Source organism: Equus caballus, chromosome 4, assembly GCF_041296265.1.
Source record: "Equus caballus isolate H_3958 breed thoroughbred chromosome 4, TB-T2T, whole genome shotgun sequence".
Classification (NCBI taxonomy): domain Eukaryota; kingdom Metazoa; phylum Chordata; class Mammalia; order Perissodactyla; family Equidae; genus Equus; species Equus caballus.
The window spans coordinates 35,979,394-36,004,053 of NC_091687.1; the positions used below are offsets into that span (position 1 = coordinate 35,979,394).

The window sequence follows — 24,660 nt, forward strand, 5'->3', positions numbered from 1 at the left end:
ACCCATGCTGCCTTACCATACTCTGCTTGTAGAGCACTGAACTCCTTTGCTCTGTTCCCTCTGGTTTCATTACTATTCCAGTTGGGGGAGGTGAGAGGGGAGGCAGAGGTAAGCAAGGGAGCCAGAGGGAGCAAAACGTCTTTGTTATACATACATCAAAGAAACCCGGCTGCTAATAAAGGAGCAATTGTACTAAAAAGAAGATTACACAGATGTTTATAAATTCCACAGTTGAATAAAAGACCCATTTCTCAAAAATGAATAAAGTGAAAATGTAGACATTTACCTGAAGGAAAAATGTAATAAAAGAAATGATTCCAAGGACTAGAAACAATAGTGAAAACATGTTACTATTCTGTCGTTTTGTTTCAGGATCCTCATCTCTGGTAAAAACCTGTTAAGAAAATAAAGGTTTTCAGTTCAACCACCAAAGAAACCATTCTGGGTCTGGCCCATTTCCCATCTAGCACAAGGCTCAGGGTCAAGAGAGCCTTAGTACAACGGAGGCTGCAGCTGCCTCCCTTACGTCAAACCTGGAAGTGTATGCACTCTGCCTTCCTTAGAGGCCAAGAATGAAATGGGTCTGTCATGCTAAACTGATCCAACACCTTTTCTGCTCAAACTCCCTCTTGGAGTAATGAGTGCCACATGTGCCACACTTCTCGTGTAAAACAGAAATGGGAACGCACACTCTCTTCCTCATTTGGTGGGAAACTACACAGTACTGCAATACATTGCTTACAATTTGGACATTTCAAACTGTCCCAAGGAGTCTGGAGAAAATCTGCTGGGGTGGTTTTGGTGAACCAGAGAGGTGGTCATTTACTCAGCCCAGACCTTTGAGAAAGAAAGAAGGTTCCTGGAGCCAGCCTTCTTTGTAGGATGGCCAGATAGAGAGCCAGCGGGGCAACTCCTGCCACCTGACCTAGCACCACACATGGAGACCTTTCCAGAGATGGGTAGAAGGCCTTGAGAAAGACAGAGAAGAACCACTCCACAGGGAAAGTAAACAAGCATCTCCCTTCACACGGGCCACAGTCAGTCTAGCAACAGAGCCATATTCCTAACCCGTAGACAGCACATAGAACAAACATATGTCAACCTCAATCCTTTGGAAGCTATTCCACTTGTTTTCATCTTAACAAGTGGGATGGACATCTTACAGAGGCAGCATGCTAGGCCTGCTCTTGTCCTGCCAAGTGCGTGTATCAGAAAACAGCTCTCTCCCAAGCCGTCTGACACACATGTGAGGACCTCTCTGCACACTGGTGATGCAACAGCTCATGAGGTTCACTCAGAGCCCAGAGACAGCAGGGGAGGGAGGGGCCATCAACTAGTCAGCTTCATCGACTATTTCAGGGATCTGGTTCCCAGGGCCCTAGGATCGAAACCAACTGCCAGAACAAAGGAAGGTTCGAAAAATTAGCTTTCCTATCACAAACCAGACTTCTGTTCTTAATCTTCAAGCTGCTTAGTTTCATATGAAGGCACATGTTTTTTGTGGCTTATGTATACAGTTACAAACAAACAGTTCATTCTTCAGTCAGGACTCACAGGTAAACCCAAAAATGGACATAAACACTCACCCCTATAATCCTTGAAAATATTATTGAAAATGCTGGTTGCAGGCCTCCATTTATGATGGCACAAAATATGCCCACTACAAAATAAGGCCATTCGGTTATATTCAGCTTCAGAATCCTCCAAAAGGAAACTGGAGGTACATTTTCATCCTGGAAAACACAAAATATTACAACAGGCTAGTTAGAAAAAAGAATTGATACTTACTTGATTTAATCATGACACTTCTTCCATATCCATAAAATTTTTTAAATGAACATATCCTATTTCTATTTCCTTATCAACTGATGGCAATTTAGTTTTTAAAAAGTGCTGACAGATTATTATATTATTCCTTTATTTTTTAAAGAAATAAATGATGTTTTCACAAACATTTAACTCTTGCCCAACATTTCCAATATGACAAGAATATTTATGAGACAAGATAAAGAGAATAGAAATGTTTATATTTGAAGAACCATTATAGTCTATCTCTTTATATTAAAAATTCTACTTCTAAAATTCTTGTCCTATAAATCTCACTCATAAATGCTAAACCAAGTCTACAGTGTTGAGATTTTGGTTTGTAGACCACTCTGGGGGATAGGACCGCAGGATTCTGGATAACCCTTCCTTGTTCCCACTCCTACCCTAGCCCTAGCCCACCAAAGGAGGGGAGCCACAGCAGGAGGGTTGAAGCCATAACTCTGTACCCTCTTCCATACCAGAGCCTCTTTTGTACTAAGCTTTCTCTCCTGGCCTTGAGGTTCACGGATACTCTTGCGAGTTGATCTTCTTCTTATTAGACTTGATCCTGAATCTTTTGGAGACATTTCCAAGGCATCAATTTCACTTTGAGATTCACCAATTGCACTTTCTAATTCAATTTCATTTCCTCGTGTCTGAAATAAACAAGAAATATGCATAAACTGGTTAGGCTCAGTTAACCAATGAAAATTAATCTCTAAACATCAGATGTCAAGGAAATTGGTAATTGAAGTAATTACAGGAAAGGACAAAGTTAAATGGCTGTTTCTTTTTTTGTGATATATTTGAAATTAAAAGCATTAAATAAGAAGGATTCCCACTGAATATGCTGAAATAACATCCATTGAATATGCTGATGCAGCCATTCCTTGTATCTTATCTCTTCATCTTCTTTTTGTGGGTGTTTTTGGCTCAATCACATTTGCTTTGGACCAGTGCTGTCAACAGATACACGGTGCAAGCCATACTGTGAGACACATTTGTTATTTTAAATTTTCTCAGTAGCCACATTAAAAAATGTGAAAGAGAGAGGTAAAATCAGTTTTAACTATATATTTTATTTAACCTAATGTATCCAAGATATTAGCATTTCAACAAGTAGTTGATGTAAACACTTATTGAGATACTTTGCATTCTTTTTTTTGTACTAAGTCTTCGGAATCTGCTGTGCACTTTCTACTGACACTTCAATTCAGATTAACTACCGTTCAAGTGCTCAATAGCCACATGTGGCTAGTGGTTACTACATTGAGTGGATAGCTCAGCTTTAAACCTTTTTAAGCTTTTCCTTAACTTTCTCTAATTATCCTTCTTTATTTTCCCTTCTTTCAAGAGAGAAAAATATGTATAAAACACTGGTCTGATCCAGAATCCCCTAAGTACTTTTCCCTACTCCTCAAGATAATCAAGTTAGGTAATGTTTATTTATTTCACCAAATGCAGCAAAATCACCTTATTCCTGAGATACTTAGGAAAATGCTAGAGTTAGACTATACCTGCATTGTGACGAGTTTGAAGTAAATGCCTTTCTCTTTCATGAGTTCATCGTGATTTCCTTCCTCCACAATGACTCCATCATCCAAACCAGCGATGACATCAGCATTACGAACTGTAGACAAGCGATGAGCTATCACAATGGTGGTCCGGCCTTTTCTGGCCTAAAGACACAAAAATTTGGTTTCTGAATATATGAACAATTATATGCAAAAGTTCGTTCATTCAAGTTATCTATTTACTGAACACCAGTGCCTTCGACATTGTAAAACTATTTAAGCTATATAAGGTAGTCTCTTGCCTCAATAAATGCAGAGTCAATTGATAATGGGTTAAAATGATGTTTTATTACAATAAATATAAACACATATATGATAGTCACATATTAACATTATGTAAGCCTCTAAGTATTTTACTTAACCTCTATCAGCCTAGGTTTATAGTAATAATTAGGGGCTTATAAAAGTAAAAAAAAACCCTATAGCCCAGGCATTGGCCAATCAGAGCAGACACAGGCCAGTGTGCCGTATTGGTGCATACCAGCTAGCGATCAGTCGTGGGCATCATACTGTGCTATCTCCCAGGGCCAGTGGATGGTTAAGATGGACAATAAATGTGAGGAAGCAAAGTCCGGACATCAGCAACACATTGATCTGAACTCAAATCTTAGTTCTCCCATTTACGAATTCCAGAATTTTATCCAAATCTTTCCACCTATGTGAGACTCTGTTTAGTCATATACAAAATGAGGATAATAATGGTTCTCATGTCTTAGAGTAACTGTGATGACTAAATAAAATAATGCTCATGAAGCATTGTGACATATACACAGTAAATGCTTAATAAATGACGCTTATCCTTAGGTGGAAGCATTATGGAAAATTTGAAGAGCTATGTAAATGTTTTTAAATGCCCAATCTCATTTCTATTTTAATAGGGGACAGAGCCAGATAATCAGAACTTGTCTGAGATTTCTTTAACCTTCGTAACTTTCCCAATGCTTATGATTTTTGTTACTCTTTCTTTCCAGGAACTAGGAATAAAATTCTCAAACTAACAAAAGAAGGCATCAGGATCAATATGTAAAAGAGAAATGGAAAACTCTGAGAAGATAAAAAAATACATGGGAGAAAAATTAGGTGGTAGCCACTAGGAAGTAGAAAAGACAATGGATCAATGCTTCAGATGTTTTGAAGCAAAGGAGGGCATGTGGACTTCCCTGCCAAATTTACATTCTAAAGACAATTCTTTTCAAATGCAAACTTTTAAAATGGTTTTTATTTGTAATTTAATACATAGTTCCATTGAAGAATAATGAGAAAACACGGATATGAAAGTACAGATAAGCAAAGCAAGGGGAAGAAAAGCAGCCACAAGTCTGTTTGCCTCTATTGTGGGTCAGACAGAACATTTTAGTAACCTGACTTTTCCACCCTCAGCAATCTATTAAGCACCCTGCCAGGATGTCTAAAGGAACACACAGTGTTGTATTTTTATCAGTGAGGAGGAGAGTTGGAACAAATATGAGTTCACCTTTGACTTCTACGGTGACACATCAACTCAGAGCACTTTCAGGTTAAAAGTTCTCCACATTCCTTATCCTCACAGAGCTGGCCTGGTTACCATCATATGTCAGAGACCAAGCACAGTGCCTGGCACAGCGTGAGCACTCATCCAGTTTGGTGAATGAGTCATATGGACTCAAGAATTGCAGGAAGGTCAAGCTCTGGTGATAGTCAAGGACGATGTCCTTGACCAGGTAAGCTTCCAACATCATTAGCTCTAGCCCTCCACCTGGGGATAAGAGGTTCTTCATTTCCCCTGGGGTATTGAGCAGGCATTTAACATATTGGAAATTAAACGTGAACCTTCAGATTACATTTTCTTTTTGTTGACAACAGTAAAACTTATAAACCTAATAACTTATAAACCTAAATAACAGGGTTATCTCTAAGGCTAAGTTTTCAAGATCACAATGAAGACCAATTTTCATCTCAGTCTATATTTCTCATTGTGCAATTTTAAATATTTGCAAGTACCTTTCAATGAAAGCTTATTCATCTCTACTTTAAAAAAAAAACAAAGAGAAATGAATAGAAATTAAACAAACAGATCCAAAGAGGCCTGATGATTTTATTTTGATTGCTGAAGGGATCACTTTAGAAGCAATCAGAAATTTTCTTTTTTTTTTAAATAACATTGAGAAGAATTAACAGTGGGATGTTCTTATGCCTATAAATCAGGTAGGTTTGAAGTGAGGCTCACAGACCTTATCCAGGGCCACCTGAACTACTGCTTCACTTTCAGTGTCCAAGGCTGACGTGGCCTCGTCCAGCAGGAGGATCTTGGGGTTACGAACCAGGGCTCGTGCGATGGCAATTCTCTGTTTCTGTCCCCCACTCAGCTGGGCCCCTCTCTCTCCAACCAGGGTGTCAAATTTCTACAACACAGAAGACACAGGAGGATTTAGCAAAAGAAGAAGGTGGCTCACATTTTAAGATGGGAAGTAATCCCGATAAACAACCCATGCCTCACAGGCAATAACGTCCAGTTCCTTAAAACTTACTAAAAACCAACCCCAATTTTTAAAAATACGCCTACTACTAGTTGATGCTGCTGGAACTTTTAAGATCTGACGTAATCTTGATTTCTCATCTTAGGATTTTCCTCCAGTTGATAATAGTTGCCTAACTCTTATGCATTAGGCCAGCATTCTCTTCTGTGAACCTCTAGCACAGAAGATCGGGAAGGACTTACATTAGGCAGTTTCATGATAAAGTCATAGGCGTTAGCTTCCTTGACGGCTTTCACAATCTCATCCATGGTGACATTTTCACGGCCATAGCGAATGTTTTCAGCTATTGTGGTGGCAAACAACACAGGTTCCTGACTCACCACACCAGTAATTTCCCGCAGATACCTTACGTTTATGGTCCTAATGTCCTGTCCATCAATACTGACCTGAAATAAAAAGTAAGCGTGAGTTTCATACATTGCAGATTTGTAATGTGTGACCTGCAGTGGTAAGTGCTGAGGGCTGCAGCGTCTAGTTCAGCAAGAGCCATCTCACCACGCCCTCCGTGGGGTCATAGAGCCTCTGCATCAGCTGGACCGTCGTGCTTTTCCCACAGCCGCTGTTCCCAACGAGGGCCACTGTCTGCCCACTTCGAACCTTCAGGTTGAGGCCCTTCAAGATCTACCAGGATGAATGACAAATAAACTTATAGGCAACACACAGATACTGGCACTATGAACTGACAGTTCATTTCAAAACTAGATTTAAATACACATTTTTTTTTTACAATCTCTAAAGGAAAGTATCAGAAACTCCTCATGCAATACATTGTTGAATCATTGATTAATCATTTATCATTGTACCTTGACTTCATTTCGAGATGGATAACTGAAGTGAACGTTTCTGAATTCCAAATTCCCTTTTATATTATCTGGTTTGTGCCCATTCTTCGAATAGCTGTCAATGCTTGGCTTCTAAACACAATGAAATTTCAGAAGATTACTAGGTTATTTTTAGTGACATTTGTGGAGAGTTGGATTGTGGAGAGTTGGATTACGTGATAAAGAAATCGACTTTTAAGTAGAAAAACTTCTAGATATATGGTTAAATGGCTTGCCAGACTTACGTTATCAATTATCTTGAAGATTTCATAAGCTGCTCCTCTTGCGTTTGCAAATGCTTCAATGCTTGGAGACGCCTGTCCAACACTAAAAGCCCCAATTAATACAGAAAAGAAGACCTGAGGAATGTGAAGGAAAACCATCATGTTACTTAGATAATGTTTACTACAATTTTTTTTTCATGGTTCTTTCTTCTAACACAGCTAATTAAATTTTAAAATGGCAAGGCAACTGATGAACACTCAGTGTCAAAAACATTTTAAAAGTTTAAATACTTTTCGATTTACAATGCAGAATTAGTCTTACTTGCTCAGTGAAACAATGATATAAGTTCTATAGGACCACAATATTATAATAGAACAGGTTTATATTTATTTACTGCTAAGAATTTTGGTTTAGATCAGCAGCAGCAACAAACACTAGGAGAAGCAGAAGAGCCAGGTCCAAATCTGATTAGGCACTAATTGGTTATATGTCTTCAGGCAATTCTCCTAGGGTCTCTGGGTTTCCATTTCTTCATTTGCAAAACCAGGCAAGATTCTGTTTTCCCTAACCTGCAACCTTAGAATTGTTGTAACCAATGAAACAGTATATATGAAACTATTTTGCAAACTATAAAGCACACACACCTAAGGCGTTATTCTTTATTAGGTTAAGTCTTTTTTCCCTCTACCAGACTATGTTCTCTTTGGAGTGTGATAAACAGGTTTTGTTTTTTCATTTTGCCCAAATCAGTGTCTTATTGGTAAAGACTTGACTTTTTTCCTCTTCAGGATTAAACAGAACTAATGCCACTATTCATTTCTTTCTAAATCAAATAATTTTCTCAATTAGTCCTTACAACAACACTAACAGTTACGGCACGTTATCCCTGTCATTTCCATTTGGCAGAAGAAGTAACGGAGGCTTGAGAAATCTAGGTGTCCACCCCAAATCATACAGTGACTAAGTGGCACAGCTGGAATCTGAACCAAGCCGGCTTGATATCAAATCTTGAGCTCTTACTCACTATTCTGGATGCTTGCAGTTTGTGAGGCAGGTCTGGGTCCAGTGAATACTGGATTTGAAACTGCTCATCCACATTATAATTAAGCAGAATACACCTCTTATCACAACCTAGGGCACCCACAGCATCACTATCCTAATAAGAGCTTTTTGGTAAAAGTCATTCTTAACTAAACAGCCTCATACATTTTGGAGGAGGCAACAAATGGAAAACTCAAGAGATGCAATTATTATATACACATTACAAATCTAGTTCCTGAGAAAGGGAACTGTTTTAAGGGACTCAACAAAATATAGTCTGTGGTTAACTCAATATGCTTGTGCTTGGCCTATGAAAAAGGAAGTGAGTGACTCTTCCAACAGCATGCACTTTATTAGATCAAGACAGGAATTGAGCTGCGTTTGTGAATTATTTCATTGTCTTTAAATAAAAGAAGATAGCATCAAATGGTAAGACTTATGTGCTGAGATAGAGGTCTGAAAGGCACAGAACCTCTAAATGGAATATTCTTTTAGGAAAGTAACAATTTATACTTCCATAAATTTATGAGGTGGATTAGCTGTCACTCAAAAGAATTTGAAAAGAAGTTAAACTGGTATTTTGCCATTTGTTGTTGTGAATAGTAAATCAGAAAATACAAGTAAAGTGCTTAGCATAGAGTCTGGAACAAGGAAATAATCTCAACAAATCAAAGTTGATGCAATAGAGATTGGTGATGTCAATATTATTTAGGCTACAGGATAAACTGTGCAAGGGATCTGCAAAAAGGAGAAAACTAGATGTCGAAGCCATCTAATTTCCTTTCCGCTTTTTAACCTAGTAGTGCATGTCTCTTTGTATTGTTCAATAGTTCTTCAAAATATATTCTCCTACAGTCAAGCCAACACCACTCAATTTCACTAGAATTTTAAATAATGATTCAGTTCTTAATATAGCAACACTTACAGTGAGTACTTGTCCAATAGAATATTCTCCTGAGAGGACCAAGGAGGTCCCATACCAGAATGCCAGAGCATATGAGGCATAGATCAACAGGAAAGCAGCACCCATAGAAATGTTGGCTGTAATAGCTTTCTTTATCCCAATTCTTTTAGCTTCTTCTAAATTTTTGTTGTACCTGGGAGAAATAAAAATTATCACATATACTCATAAATCTTATGAAATAAGTCCATATACCCTGATGGTTATTGAGTACTTAGAAAGTGCCCAGCCCTGTGGTAGGCATTTTACATGTATTTTCTCCTTTTGTCCATATATTGACCCTATGATGTTAGTACTATTTTAATCCCTTTTTGCAGAAGAGGAAACTGAGGCTTACAAGAGAATAAGAAATTTGGAAAGGAGTCTTCTAAAAGCTCCTTCAATGGCCTTAGCAATAGTGAAATAAGTGAAGTCATATTTAGCAAACTTCCAGAACTTGCATTGCTTCATAGATAAGACAAAATTAGATGCTGTGAAAACACTTGTGTTTTCCCTTTAAAATCTGCATGCCTTTTAAACTTATTAATAAAATGAAGTATAATGCTACAAAGTGCTCAACATGAGTAAGCGCATTAAATCTCTGAACATTAAGGAAACTTTGGAGATAGTTTGCTCTCCATCCTGCGTCCCTCTGAGACTGCCGGAAGGACCAACTGTGAGGATACACGTGTGAGAACATTTTGAGAGCTTTGAACTGCTATGTTATACTTTTTACATTTAAATAAACTGCATAGTTTATCTTAGTTCCAAAAAAGTTTATTTTTAAAATCACTGACTTGCACAAAGTATTTGGCTTACAAATGTGTATGATTCCATCATTACATACTCAAGTCCCCTTGCTTAGCCTTTCTATACATTGCCTACATCCCTTTCCCTTCATCCATGCTTCCTAACATTGGTCATGTCATGGCTGCTCACTGCTGGAGGAAGGAACTTGGGCCACGCAAGGCCCTCTGGCTGCCTCATGGGCTGGGCAAATCAAGATCTCAGCACATCTATAACCACGTAACCTCTTCACAACACAAAGGTCGGCATTATATTAGCCAAACTTGGAGAACACCCATTAATACTTCTTCTAGTAAATACAAAAATATACAAAAGAGGACAAAAGCAAGGAAGGAAGCAAAACCTAAAAACAATGCCGGAGACCAAAGACAGATTTTCTCTCTTCAGCTCTAAGGAATTCAAGCTGACTCCTAAATGATAACTCAAGTACTTTTTAAACCCTGGGATAGCAGTTAATTTCTAATGTTAAAGTTAAAGGAGATGGTGTCTCTAACATTACCTTCATTTGAAAGGAACATTGAAGACTCTTCTGCTTAGGAAGAGATATGTGGAGATAAGCTAATGGGGCCCAGATTCAAAGAAAAAGAAGGATCTTTGCAAATATAGAATCAAGGTAAAATTATGAGAGAAATAGGACAGACGATAATCGAGCCCTAAATGTGTCTTTATCCTCTTGAGCACAACTCCCTGCAGAAGTTAGAACACCGGCTTTTTTAACCAGCTACTTTACCAGTTACAAAAGCAAGCCAAATGCAATTGACATGACCACTGTGTCCCCTAAAGGCCACATTTAAACAGAGCTTTATTGTGATAAAATAGTAACATATTAGAGTTTTTCCCCACAAAAATGTCCCCCAACTTGCTAGTTATAATCTTTGAACAAAAACATTACTTTTGAGAAATCTGTTCCAATGGTTGATATATATACATATCTCCTACTTTATGGGTTGATCTGAGATGAAAGTTACTACTAGACATAAATTATACACGATTACATTTAAAGAACTTTCATGCTTTTGACTCACACCGTTATCTCCTTTATTTCAGTTCTTGCTTACCGAGACTAATGTAGAAATCATTTCACTGAAATGTTGTTGTCCCATGCAGCCAGAAGAAACATTTGCACAGGAAAAAGCAACAGTAAGGAAGAAAATCACTTAGATACCAGAAAAGATAAATGAAGACAAGAAGGGGGTAAGGAGGGAGGAGACATAAATAAGACTCCTTTTACACAAGCTTTTGGATTAGCATTTCAATAAAAATGTCACAATACAAAACCAGATACTAAAATCATCCATTCATTAAAAGCACTAGTATGAAAACGGTAATTAAAGCAGGAGTTCCTAAAGCGGCCTAAAGTTGCAAAACAAGACACTGATATTTAGAAAAGATGATTATTCTTAAATATTATGAAAATATTTATCAGTGATGTAAACAGCCACTTACAAGTGCAAGGAATAATTTTAGTTAAGCAAACAGAAATCAATACTAATAGGTAAACATCTGCAAAACACAAGAGAGAAAAAATTTTCTTAAATCAGGCGAATAAAGCTATTCCATACTATCGAATTAAATTTATTTTAACTTCTGGTAAAATTTCCATCCCAACACAGCCAGCTTCCTCCTGCACCTGCTAATTTGAAGAGAAAGACTAAGACCTTAGTTACAATGTGGAAGCAGAGAAGGGAAGAGGAAGAACTGAAAAGAAAACTGAAGGATTATATTTAGTCTAAGTATTATCAATTCTACTTCCAAAACATCCCATATCTATGTACTTGTCACCCCTCTCCTGCCTGAGGTCTACATCAGGCCACCATAAGCCCTGCCACCTGCACCATTACAACAGCCTTTCCAATGTCCTCCCTGCTTCCAATCTTTGACTGCTCTCATCCATTCACCAGACAATTACAGACAGAGAAATTACCTTAAAACATAATGTGGATAGTCATTCCCTTGTTTAGGACCCTCAACTGCTTCCCTGTACCCTTGGAATAAAATCTTAACTCCTCACCACGGCCTGCAAATCCTCACGTTCTGGCCTCCACCCACCTTCAACAGCCTTTCTTCACCCGTCTCCCCTCACTTAACTGAGCTCCAGTCACACAGCCTTAGGATGGGTCGTAGAACATAGTAAAGTCTTTGTCACTCAGGAAATTTGGAAGACTCTTCTATCCCTGCCCCTACCACAGCAGGCTTTTTCTTACCCCTCAAATCTCAGCCTAGAAGAAACCTCAAAGATGCTTCCCTGAACAACATATTTCAAGAAAATTTGCCCTCCTCACCCTCATCAGCGCACTCTTTAATTCTTTCATAGCACATTTAAAAAATCTGTAACTTAATTCATTTCTGTGATGATTTCTTTCTTGTCTGCCTTCCTCCTTTCCTCCCTTCCTTCCTTCCCTTTTTTCCACCTTACTATTTTGACTGAGGCTCACAGGAGAGCAGATATCCTCTATTTCCAATTCACTATTGAAAACCCAGAGCCTAGCGTGGTGCTTGGCATGTGGTAGATGCTGCCTAAATTCGTTGAATGAATGAACTTTCAAGAAACAGCCAAGCTAGAAAGAATCTTAGGTCATCAGGTTGTAGTCTTAGGTCTACTCTCGATCTCCAGGCAAATCTAATTTCCAGTTCTCGGGGGGAGCACATCCTTTCAAAGATATATTCCAGTAACCAGTATTTTCTGAAGAAATGATTCCACACATAAAATCAATCTTTGACTACAGCCATGTAAACTCATTTTCTTATTTTATTTTTAACTTTTTAATTTTTTGAGGAAGATTAGCCCTGAGCTAACATCTGCTGCCAATCCTCCTCTTTTTGCTGAGGAAGACTGGTCCTGAGCTAACATCAATGCCCATCTTCCTCTACTTTATATGTGGGATGCCTACCACAGCATGGCTTGATAAGCAGTGCATTGGTTCGCACCCAGGATCCAAACTGGCAAACTCAGGCTGCCAAAGCGGAAAGTGTGAACTTAACCACTGCACCACCAGGCCAGCCCCCCATTTGCTTATTCTTATAATAAAAAATTGATCACCATCTTCTCTGGGGAAAAAAAATCTTTCTTTACCTAATTAATTAAGTCATTGAGATTATCTAAAAAGATAATCTCAATTCCTTTAAACTTTCAGTGCACGAAAAGGATCAGATTTATCAAAGTTCTGAATATTGGACTTGACTCCCATTATGTCCTTTATTCCCTCACCCAGGTTATATCCCATACATCATTATAGTTTTTTGTTGCTAATAATATCTTTTAAAAATATTTTCATATTCCTCAAATTTAGGATGTCATTAATTGTAAGAAGTACAATTATTTTAGGTAGCATTGAGAAGGCAATTTAATAGGATACTCCATATACAGCTGGGACTACAGCCTCAGTAGAAGAAGCATGTGCCACATGGAAAATGACAGCAGGAAAACTTGCTTATCTCAACCTTGTCAAAAGTTGAGGTGAAAAAACCACCTCCTCTGACATTTTGAACCACAAGGCAGTCCTCATGCAGGTCTGAAGTAAGAACCTGCACTACCCGTGTGCTTTAAAAACGCCTAGACAAGGAACTTAAGGTAAAGTGGCCTCGGGTCGGTAGCGCCCACAGTGAATGGCAGAAGCAACCACAAATCGTGCCTGGAAGAACTCGACTTCAATCCAGACCCACAGCGATTCTAAGATGACACTGATTGTAAGATTTTTCTCAATTTCAGAGATGGTGCATTCTGAGGGGGAAATGTGCATCTTAGAACTGAAGAGATACTACATGTTTTCTAATTGTTCACTGCTGGTTCACAGGAACGCAATTTTTTCTGAATCGTGGTCAGGTTACCCAGAGATCTTACTGTATGTTGTTAGTCTGCAGTCTATCGGAATTTCTATGTAGACAATCACATCATCTGCAAATAATAACAGTTTTGCTTCTTGTTTTCCAACTCTGAAAGCTTTTTTTTTCTTTTATATTCTTACTCTTGTTTCCTTCATCTTATGATCAAGTACCAGTACAATCCTAAATAGAAGTGATGCTAGCAGACAGACTTGTCTCATTCATTATTGTAAAAAGGAATGCTTTTAACATTTCACCACTGAGTATGAAATTTCCTGTGGAATCTGGTATATACTCTTTATTAGGTTAAGAAAGTGATTTCTTATTGCTAGTTTTAAGAGTTTTTGTCATGAAGCATATGTAATTAACGCTTCTTCCCTATCCATCAAAAAAATGTTTCTTTCTTTTAATCTGTTAATGTGGTTAATTATATTAATAGATTTCCTAACGTTAAACTTTCTTTGCATTCATGAGATAAAGCCAACATGTTCAGGATTTACTTTTAATTCTGATATTTTTCACATGGCTTTGTTTGGCTAATAATTTATCTAGACTTTCTGCAAGTATTTTAGGTGACACTGTCCTATAATTTTCCTTTCTCATTTACATGTCTGGTTGTGCTATAAAAGTTATGCTAGCCTCATAAAATGAACTCACAATTTTCTATACATTCTTTTTCATTCTCTGAAACAATTTGTGTAAGATGGGGTTATCTCTTTCTTCTAGTTTTGGTAGAACGTGTCTGTAAAATTATCTGGACCTGGTGGTTTTCCCTCGTTTATGTGTGTACGTGTAACGTAAGGTCAGGGGATGGAGATTTTTAACTGTGGACTCAGTTCCTTTAATGATTACAGGTCTACTCAAGTTTTCCTCTTCTTAAGTGAAAGTTTTAACCTATATTTTTCTAGGATTATTGTCTATTTCATCAAGGTTTTAAACATTTGTTGGCATAAAACTATAATTTTCTTAAACAGATTTTTATCTGTAACAATTTTTCCTTATTCATTCTTCTTTCGTTTCTGACTAAACTTGCAAAATACGTGGTTATTTATTAGTCTTTTCAAAGAATTAGTTTATGGATTTGTCAACCTTCTGCTTTTTCGTCTTTATTTTCAATTAAATTTATCTTTGCTCTTATCTTCAATAATTCCTCTTATACTTCCTTTATTCCATTGTTCTTTTTCTAACTTCTTAATTGGGATCCTTAGTTCATTAATTCTCAGCAATTTTTCATTTCTTCTACCAGACACACTAGTGGTATTACTGCGCTAGGATTCATTTTTAATGTGAAATCCTCAGCTTGGGGGAGAGATAGCTCCCTAGTCCACAGGGGATTATAAATTTAGACTCTAACTACACCTGAGGATGAGGCCTGAGATTTTGATTTCTACAGAGAGATGAGCTCCCCCAGCTCAGAAAATAGGCAGGAGCAGATAAGCTTTCTCTGTCTCCCTATACTGGTGGACATATTCTTTTTCTGATCCACCTTTCCATTGAGGAAAACTGGAAAAGAATTCTAAGTTCAAAACTTCATTCTGTGTCTACTCAATCATCAACCATTCAGAAAGGACTTTTCTGAATAACCTCTCTAATTAGTATGCTCTATGACCCTAATAGAGTATTTCATTTCCCCAAATAATGTTGACCTCAGCTGGTATATTACATCTTTTATTTATTTATGGTTGTCAGTACCCTTCCCCTCTCCCTGCTAGAATGCAAGCTCCAAGAGAGGAGGGCTGTAGGGATTTGACTGGATGTTCCCCTGGTCATTAAGCAGACTTCCCATTTTATTGGTTAGACACATTTTAAGGCAAAAGCAAAACCTTAGCACAAATTGAGACAGAACATAGATATTGCTTTCCTTTAAACTATGGTAGGTACCTAGCCATCACAAATTATTCCCAGAGGACATCTTTGTGGGCATGAAATATATCATATCAACAAAAGTGTACTCCACACACAAATATACAGTCTAAAGAATAGTTATACAGAGACCACCCATATAAGCACAACTGAGGTTAGAACACTGCCAGAACCGCAGAAACCCCTGCCACGTGTCACATGCTTATTACCAACTCCTCATCCGACTCAGAGGGAACCATTATTCTCACTTATAAAAATCCCTTGTTCTTATTTATGGCTTTACCAAACAATGTATAACCACCCAATTAAAATGATTAAATGTCGCCATAGATCTTACACAAAATACTCATTCAATCTTAGAGAATCAAGAATTAACTTGATGGGGAAAAAAATTATCATCAGGGATATAAAATATGTTTCAGCCTTGGGAAACCATTCTATGTCACTACCTACCTCGCAGATATAAGAAGAGTACAGCTAGAATTACAACTTTTCCAGAATATTAGCTATGCTGTAGTATATATCCATGAAGCTATTTGAGGAAACATATATACTGGAGAATACCCTTATAATCAACACTGTCAAACTGGAGAGCATATACGATGACAGAATTTAAGATTTCTATCAACTTAAAAAAAGAGAGTCAAACCTTTCCAGTTCTTTCTTCTGTCCTCCAAATGCAATCACGGTTCTAATTGCTGCTAAGACCTCTTCAGCTACAGCTCCAGCTTTTGCATATGCCAAGAGTTCTTTATCAGTAAATGAAGAGAGTATCTGTTTAAAAATGCAATTGCAGATCATTTAAAACTGTTTAACAAGTTAATTGTATCTTTTGTAAAATAAAATAAATATACACACAAATGCTTTTTGTATGTTCATATATGTATAGAAGAAAATCTTTTACTTGTCTTTGGTCATGATGTTGTATTTTTTAGTATATATATCAATTCTGGGGGCCGGCTCAGTGGCGCAGCGGTTAAGTTTGCATGTGCCGCTTCTCGGCGGCCCGGGGTTCGCCGGTTAGGATCCCGGGTGTGGACATGGCACTGGTTGGCACGCCATGCTGTGGTAGGCATCCCACATATAAAGTAGAGGAAGATGGGCACAATGTTAGCTCGGGGCCAGGCTTCCTCAGCAAAAAGAGGAGGACTGGCAGTAGTTAGCTCAGGGCTAATCTTCCTCAAAAAAAAAAAAAAAATTCTGTAAGCCACTTCAAATTCTTTTTGGACTGAGATGGTAGATAAAAAATTAAAAGTTTTATTTTCTCTGGGACTGGCCCTGTGGTGGAGTGGCTGAGTTCGTGCGCTCCACTTTGATGGCCCAGGGTTTCACTGGTTTGGATCCTGGATGCAGACATGGTACTGCTCATCAAGCCATGCTGAGGCGGCGTCCCACATAGCACAGCCAGAAGGACCCACAACTAGAATATACAACTACTTACTGGGGGGCCATGGGGAGAAGAAGAAGAAGAAAAGAAGATTGGCAACAGATATTAGCTCAGGTGCCAATCTTTAAAAAAAAAAGTTCTATTTTCTCATGACATACCTCATGGATCCTCATCTAAATGAATAAAATTGGGACTTCCAGGAGATCTTAAATTTCAGAAAAGGCGGTGTACATTATAACCATAAACAAAAATAGAAAAAAAGGCCTTCTATCAAGGAAAATATGGTGTGTGCTCAACACAACAATTGCTAATGGTACTCTGGTTCAGTAGTGTCATGGTGGGAGGCCAGAAGAACGCCGGGGACCAAGCACTGTGCTCTGACAGGACTTTAAGAAGGTTTTACATGCCAGGGGAAGCAGAGAGTTCTCTTTGCTGGTGGCTCCTAAGCAAAGCAATACTTTCAGCCACCAGGGAGGTCTTTGTTTTATGGATGCTCTTTGATCCTTCTGTTTGATTTCTGAGCATTTATTCTGTGGAAGAAACACTACTGGGTACTTTAGATACACAGGATCTTATTTATTCTTCTCAGTTGGATAGTAAAGTAGGTATTATTTCCCTCATTTTATATATGAGGAAATGGAAGGATGAAGAGGTTAAGCAATTTGCTATTAAGTGAAACATCCAAGATTCAAGGCTGAGTCCATATGGCTTCAAAGTCTGAATTAACAGCCAGTCGAGTGACTCCCTCACTCTCACTCTGGCTCTCGCTCTCTCTCTGAAACCAGCCACTGACATGTGAACTAGGGTCCCAGAGGGCCCTATTACGAAAATTGGATCAACTGGCAGGGCAAGAACTAAGGTTACTATTTGTACCCAGGATGCCTAAGAAATCAACTATCTAACTAAAAATTATACACCCATGCAATCCATAATAAAATTCTGATTAAATAGTATTACACTTTCAATAAATAATTTACAGGCATTTGTGGACTATCTCTATAAGTAGTATCAGTCTATTCCTTCCTGCCATATAAAGTTCAAACTTGTTTTAACAGTGCATTTCTTCCTTTGCTGCGTGTGAAAGTAAAAGGAGCTATGATAGATGTGAGAATGGGTCGGTGAAGGCAAATGAACACTTAGTAACTATGTTCTGTGTGCAGACATTGTGCTGCATGCACTCATCTTCTTCGGTACCCAAAGCAATAACCCATGGTGCCTTAGACTTTCCTGACTTCTCAAAGCAACCTTCCTAGGGCTGCCCCACCACACTTGCCAGAATCATTCACAGCGCTGGGTCTGAGGCAGTGTGGTCACTGCCATCCCTCAACAAACAGGTCTGCATAAGATAAGAGGCCTGTTCAATATACTTCAGCTGTTCGTCTCTGCTCCTCTTGAAAACAATCACCCACACCAGGGGCAGCCAACTACAGGAAGACTACCAGAAATATTTATGAATTAGGAGTTTCAAATATGCTATTTTAATTTATTAATATATCAAGTACCTATTAATTCAATAAACCTGGCTCTGTTTCCCTTCTATGACCTTCCATAATTATAAGCAGATGCTTAGGCAAGATTATGGTAGAACCTTCATTAAGGGTTTTGTTTTGTTTTTTAACAGATCATGTCTGTTAAAAAAAAAAAAAGCCTCCAAACTATTCTCAGGCATACGTAAAGTCATATCCTTCTACGGGTTCCTCTGATAAAAAATAATAGAATGGTGATGCTTCCATTATTACAATTACCCACACAAACTATACATTGTACCACTAACTCATCTCTTCTTCCAAAGGCTGCTAATTTCTTTTTTTTTTTTCCAACACTGCTCAAACACACATGCTCTTTTCTGGGCAGACAGATGGCAAATTATTCCCACATCCCAGCAGACAAGCACATGGGTAGCTAGTGGTCACCAGTAGAAGTCAAACCCAGCCATCCACACCATTGGCACAAGTTGTCACTAGGTCAGGTGAACAAGCTGTATAGCTAGTTATACATTCGCTTGCTTAAATACACAGGACCACAAATAAATAATAATAATAAAAAAAGACACATTGTCATTTTCATCCAGGGGACGCCAGTGAGAGAAGGGACCTCGGTGGCCTCCTAAGGGTTGGAATTGTCGACCTGAAGAGTTCTAAATCCAAATCCGAATCCAGGGCTCATTGCAACCCTGTCCTGGATGACTCACACCTCTCCCCTCTCATTACGGGCTGGGTCACAGTCACAGCTCAACCTGAGTTTAGAAGGACATGAACTGTGATGATTGTATGCAGATCAGAGTTCACCATCTTCAACGTCTCGTCATCGAAGTGAGTCCACTTGGAAATCAGAAGTTGGTTGCATCCAGGAAAACCTTCTGCTAGTCCTTCCATATAATTCTCCTTCTTTAGGACTTCTGGTTGAAGACCCTAAAGGGTGTCTCAGTGCCCTGCTTCATGCAAAGTCTTTGGGATGGGCCCAAGTTATTCCCCCGGCTCCACTGGCTTGTGGGCATCCAGCAAGGGAATGTCTGTGTTCCCGTTGCTTACATTCTCTATGTTGGGGTGGGAGAAGATGCATGGTTTGCTCTCAGACTCAGGAGGAATGTCAGGGGGTGGTTCATCTATGATCAACTTTACAGTCGGGGCCCTGGAGCATACGGGGGTTGGGGAGGGAGGGCAGTCCCCCATGGGGCCCTGGAAGGGCTGGTAGGTGTCCACCTCTGGCTGGAGAAAGGACCTGTTGGAATCCTGCAGCAGATGCCCATATACCACAGTGTCATCGACGACTGCATACACATGGGAGTCATTGTCCTTTCACCTCTTCTGAAACTTTTTTGGCTGCATCAGCGTCTAGGTATTGACATTGCCATTGTAGATACCTACGGCCGGGCCCTTGTTTATCTCCTTTTTCCTCTTCTTTTTCACAAGGCAAATGATGAGTCTGAGGGCAAACATCAGTAAGGCACCACCTCCCACCAATGCAATGATGACAACAGTCACGTCCATTGTCCTCAGGGAAAGTGACACCCAGAAGAGCATGTCCAGCTGCTTGCTGCTCACAGGGCTGCAATTGGAGATGTTGACCCAGAAACCATGATGGTGGAATCTTGGCTTGGGGAGCACCTCCTCCAGGCTAAAGATCTCCTCAGCCCACATCCGCTGCTCCTGGATGATCATGAATGCATGCCCTGTCTGGCAGACCAGGTCAGTCCACTCTTTTAAGAAGGTCAGGCAGGCCACCTGGTCTCTGGGCACACTGATGTTCCAGGACACCGAGGCGAGGGACAGCAGGCCCCAGTCCCAGTTAGGGGTCCTCAGATAGACCTTGCTTTTCATGTCCAGGGTCACCGTGAAAACAGCTTCCTCTGTGAAGTACGGTCTAAAGGACACAGTCAGGCCCTGTCTGGAGACATCCTGTTGGAAGCTGGGAGCAAAGGTGTGGAGAGTCACCGAGATGTCCTGCTTCACCTGGATCTGCTCAATGGAGCCTCTAGAGCAGAAGTAAAGGTCCTGGCCGGGAACAGCACTGGCCACGAAGTAGCTGAAGCTGGTGTTGCAGGCCCTCTTGTGTGAGTGCTGCTGCAGCTTCTGGACTGGCACCCGTGCCAGGCTGAGACTGTCCTTGGGCACCAGCAGCTTCCAGGAGAAGCTGTGCAGCTGCACAGGCAGCTGGAGGATGTTGCTGGGCACCCGGAGTGGGTAAGACTTCTTGTGGCAGTACCGGTGGTCCGTGCAGCCTTAGATGCTAAGTGTCATGTGGGCAGGGCGCAGATTTTTTCCTCCCAGTGGCCCCATCTGTGGGGAGGCCGTTCTGTGTAGTGGTTAGAGCAGGGAGTGGAGTTGGGGAGATCTCTGCTCATGTTCCGGCTCTGCCACTTCCTAGTGGGGTGGCCTCCGGCAGGCTGCTTTGCCTCTCACGGCCTCAGCTGCTGCGTCTGTCTGCTAATTTCTTAAGAAAGCCTAACTGTATTGATTTGAGACATATGAAATTATTACTTCTGTAAGTTAAAAGCTCTCTAATAGAGGCTATTTTTTATTGTTCAAACTAATATATACAGAAGCAATATTCTTGATCACTACAGATATTTTGACCTTCATCTTTGTCCCATTTCTCAATGCAGGTTTTTGTTTTGTTTTGAGATAATTTATACACGCTTTACGTTTTTCAACTTGTTATTTTAAATAATTGTAGACTCACGTGCAGTCGTAAGAAACAATACAGTGAGAGTCCATGTGCCCTTCATCTAGCCTTCCCCAATAGTCACATCCTGAAAACTGCTGAACAATAGCCAAACGAGGACATCACATTTAACTTTAATCCATCAATGAGATTCAGATTTACCAGTTTTACATGCACTCGTGTGTGTGTGTGTGTTTAGTTCTAAGCAATGCTATCACCTATGTAGATTCACGTGACTACAGTCTTGATCCAGAACAATTCCATCACGAAGATTCCTCGGTGCTACCTTTCATAGCCACAACCACTTCTTTCCCCACCCTTTGCCTCTCTTTCCTCCCCACCATTAAGCCCTGAAAACCTCTAACCTGTTCTCATGTCTGTAATTTCGTCATTTCAAGAATATTATAGAAATGGAATCATACAGTATGTAACCTTTTAGGATTGACTTTTTTCACACAGAATCTCTGGAGATTCACCCAGGGTGCTGTGAGCATAGATAGTTCTTTCCTTTTTATCACTGGGTAGTATTCCTTGTATGGATGTACCACAGTTTGTTTGACCATTCACCTGTTGAAGGATATCTGGAGTTGTTTCAGTTTGGGGCTATTACAAATAAAGCTCTATAAACATTTGAATACAGGCTTTATGTGAACATAATTTTCTCCTCTCTCAGATAAATGCCCAGGAGTACAACTGCTGGATTGTATGGTAATTGTATGCTTAGCTTTAAAAGCAACTACAAAACTGTTTTCCAGAGTGGCTGTACCATTTTCCATTCCCAACAGCCAGCTATGAGCGATCCGGTTTCTCTGCATCTTGTCAGCTTTTGGTGTTTCACTATTTTCTATTTCAGTCATTCCGATAGATGTATAGTGATATCTCATTGTAGTTTAATATGCTTTTCACTGATGGCTAATGATGCTGAACAAGTTTTCATGTGCTTACTTGCTATCTTTGATCCTCTTTGTTTTTTATTTGCCTGTTTATATCTAATTGCTCCAGGACTATTTGTTGAAAAAGTTACTCTTCCTCTATTGAATTGCGTTTATACCTTTGTCAAAAATCAGCTGGGCATATTTGTGTAAGTCTATTTCTGTGTTCTCTATCGTTTCATTAATCTATGTGTCTATTCCTCCACCAATATACTATAGCTATATACTAAGCTTTGTATCAGGTGGACATTCCTCTCACTTTATCCTTCTTTGTCAAGATTATTTTAGCTATTCCAGGGCCTGTGTCTTTCCATATAAATTTTAGAATAAGCTTAGTTACGTTTACAAAAAACCTTACTAAAATTTTTTATAGGAAATGCCTTAAACCTCCAGATCAGTTTGGAAAGAATTGACATCTTTACCATGTTGAGTCTTCTAATCCATGAACACACCATGTCTATCCATTTATTTAGCCTTGATTTCTTTCATCAGCATTTAATAATTTTCACCATATAGATCCTACATATGTTTTGCAAAGTGTATACCTAAGTATTTCATTTTATTTGGAGCAATTGTGAATATTATTAATTGTAATTTAATATTTAAACTTTGGTTTATGCATGTTCATTTGTTAGTATGTAGATATGTAGAAATGTAATTGATCTGGTATCCTGTGACCTTTCCAAACTCAATTATTAGTTCTAGGAGATTGCTTGTAGATTCCTTGGAATTTTATACACAGAAAAAATGCAATCTATAAGTAGATACAGTTTTATTTCTTCCTTTCTAATCTATATCCCTTTTTATTTCTTGTTCTCGCCTTATTGCTGTGGCTAGAAGTTCTAGTACTTTATCGAAGAGTGGTGAGAGCAGACTTCCTTGCCTTCCTTATTCCCAACCTTAGGGGAAAAGTATTCAATCTTTTACTATTAAGCATGATATTAGCTAAGGTTCAACAGATGATTTTATCAAGTTGAGGTAATATCCCTCTATTCTTGACTTGCTGAGAGTTTTTTTTATCATCAATGGGTGTTGGATACTGTCAAATTTTTTTTGTGTCAACTGATATGATCATATGGTTTTTCTTCTTTAGGTTATTGATATGGTAGATTATACTGATTGATTTTCAAATGTTGAACCAGCTTTGCATAGCTGAGACAAATCCCACTTGGCCGTGGTATATTATTCTTTTGATATATGGCTGGATTTGGTTTGCTAATATGTTATTGAGGAATTTTTGTTCTCAGCACATGAAAGGTATTAGTCTGCAGTTTACTTTTTTTGTATTTCCTTTGTCAGGTTTTAGTATCAGGGTAATATAGTCATCTGTTGCTTTACAACAGGGACATGTTCTGAGAAATGCATTATTAGGCAATTTTGTCATTGTGAAAACATCATAGAGTGTATTTACACAGCCTAGGTGTTATACAGCCTGCTATACAACTAGGCTGTATGGTGCTAATCTTTAGGGACAACCGTGGTGTATGCGGTCTGTTGATGATGAAACGTCATTGTGTGGTGCATGACTGTACTGACCTCATCGAATGAACTGGAAAGTGTTCCCTCTTCTGGGGGAAAGAAAAGAAAGTGTTCTTTCTTCTGTGAGAGATTGTATAAAATTGGTGTTAATTCTTCTTTAAATGTCTGGTAGAATTTTCCAGTAAAATCATCTAGATCTGGAGAATTCTTTCTCAAGAGCTTTGAAATTACAAAATAAATTTCTTTAATGATTATAGGGTTATTCAGATTGTCTATTTAATTGTAGTTGGGTTTTGGTAGTTTGCATTTATCAAGTATGTGATATCCTTTATTTCATTATTGATATTGTGATTGTGTCTACTTTTTATTGATTTTTTTGAAGAACTGGTTCTCTGTTTTATTGATATTCTCATTATTTTCCTATTTTCAATTTCATTGATTTCTGCTCTTATCTTTATTATTTCCTTCTTCTGCTTGCTTTGGTTTTTTTTATTTTGCTCTTCTTTTTCTAGTTTCTTGAGGTAGGAACTTATATTACTGATTTGAGACCTTTCCTCATTTCTAAGGTAGACATTTAATGCTATAAATTTTCCTCAGCACTTTTTTAGCTACATCCCAAATATTTTGATGTTTTTGTTTTCATTTAGTTATATGTACTTTTTCCTTTGAAACATCCTTTATGATTGATGGATTATTTACAAATGTATTGCTTAATTCCCACATGTTCAGAGATTTTCTCATTGTTGTTCTGTTATTCGTTTCTAGGGTGATGCCACTGTAGTCAGAGAAAACACACTTTATGGCTTCAATTCTTTTAAATTTGTTGAGGTTTGTTTTACAACCCAGGATATGATCTATACTGGTGAATGTTTAAATGCGCATCCTGCTTTTGTTGGGCAGAGTGTTTTATAAATCCCAATAAGATCCGATTGTTGATTGTGTTGGTCAGATCTTCTATATTCTAGCTGCTTTTTGTCTAGTAGTTCTAGAAGCACTGAGAGTGGGGTGTTGAAGTCTCCAACTATAATGGTGATTTTTCTATTTCTCCCTTTCAACTCTCTTAGTTTTACTCCACATGTTTTGAGGCTACGTTATCTGGTGCATACACGTTTAGGATCATTATGTGAACCTGGTGGACTGATCCTTTTATCATTATGTAATGTTCCTCTTTTGTAACAGTAATTTTCTTTGTTCTGAAGTCTATATTATCAGGTATTAATATAGCCACTCTCTTTTTCTCATTGTTTGCATGGTATATCTTTTTCCATCCTATCATTTCCACT

At 38.7% G+C, this 24,660-nt stretch overlaps 1 protein-coding gene and 1 pseudogene across 1 annotated transcript in view; both read right to left on the reverse strand.

Moving 5' to 3' along the window:
- ABCB1 (ATP binding cassette subfamily B member 1) overlaps positions 1–24,660 on the reverse strand; it is a 197,270-nt gene that overhangs the window by 32,204 nt on the left and 140,406 nt on the right. Inside the window, exons 9-19 of the mRNA XM_014739171.3 lie at positions 16,065–16,189; positions 8,909–9,080; positions 6,963–7,076; positions 6,700–6,810; positions 6,392–6,517; positions 6,079–6,282; positions 5,591–5,761; positions 3,324–3,485; positions 2,286–2,462; positions 1,587–1,733; positions 287–394 (exon numbers count right to left, since the gene is read on the reverse strand). Of these exons, the coding sequence (XP_014594657.2) occupies positions 287–394; positions 1,587–1,733; positions 2,286–2,462; positions 3,324–3,485; positions 5,591–5,761; positions 6,079–6,282; positions 6,392–6,517; positions 6,700–6,810; positions 6,963–7,076; positions 8,909–9,080; positions 16,065–16,189 (1,617 nt within the window). The remainder of the gene's footprint in view (positions 1–286; positions 395–1,586; positions 1,734–2,285; positions 2,463–3,323; positions 3,486–5,590; positions 5,762–6,078; positions 6,283–6,391; positions 6,518–6,699; positions 6,811–6,962; positions 7,077–8,908; positions 9,081–16,064; positions 16,190–24,660) is intronic.
- On the reverse strand, positions 19,130–21,823 carry LOC138923889 (CUB domain-containing protein 1 pseudogene; annotated as a pseudogene).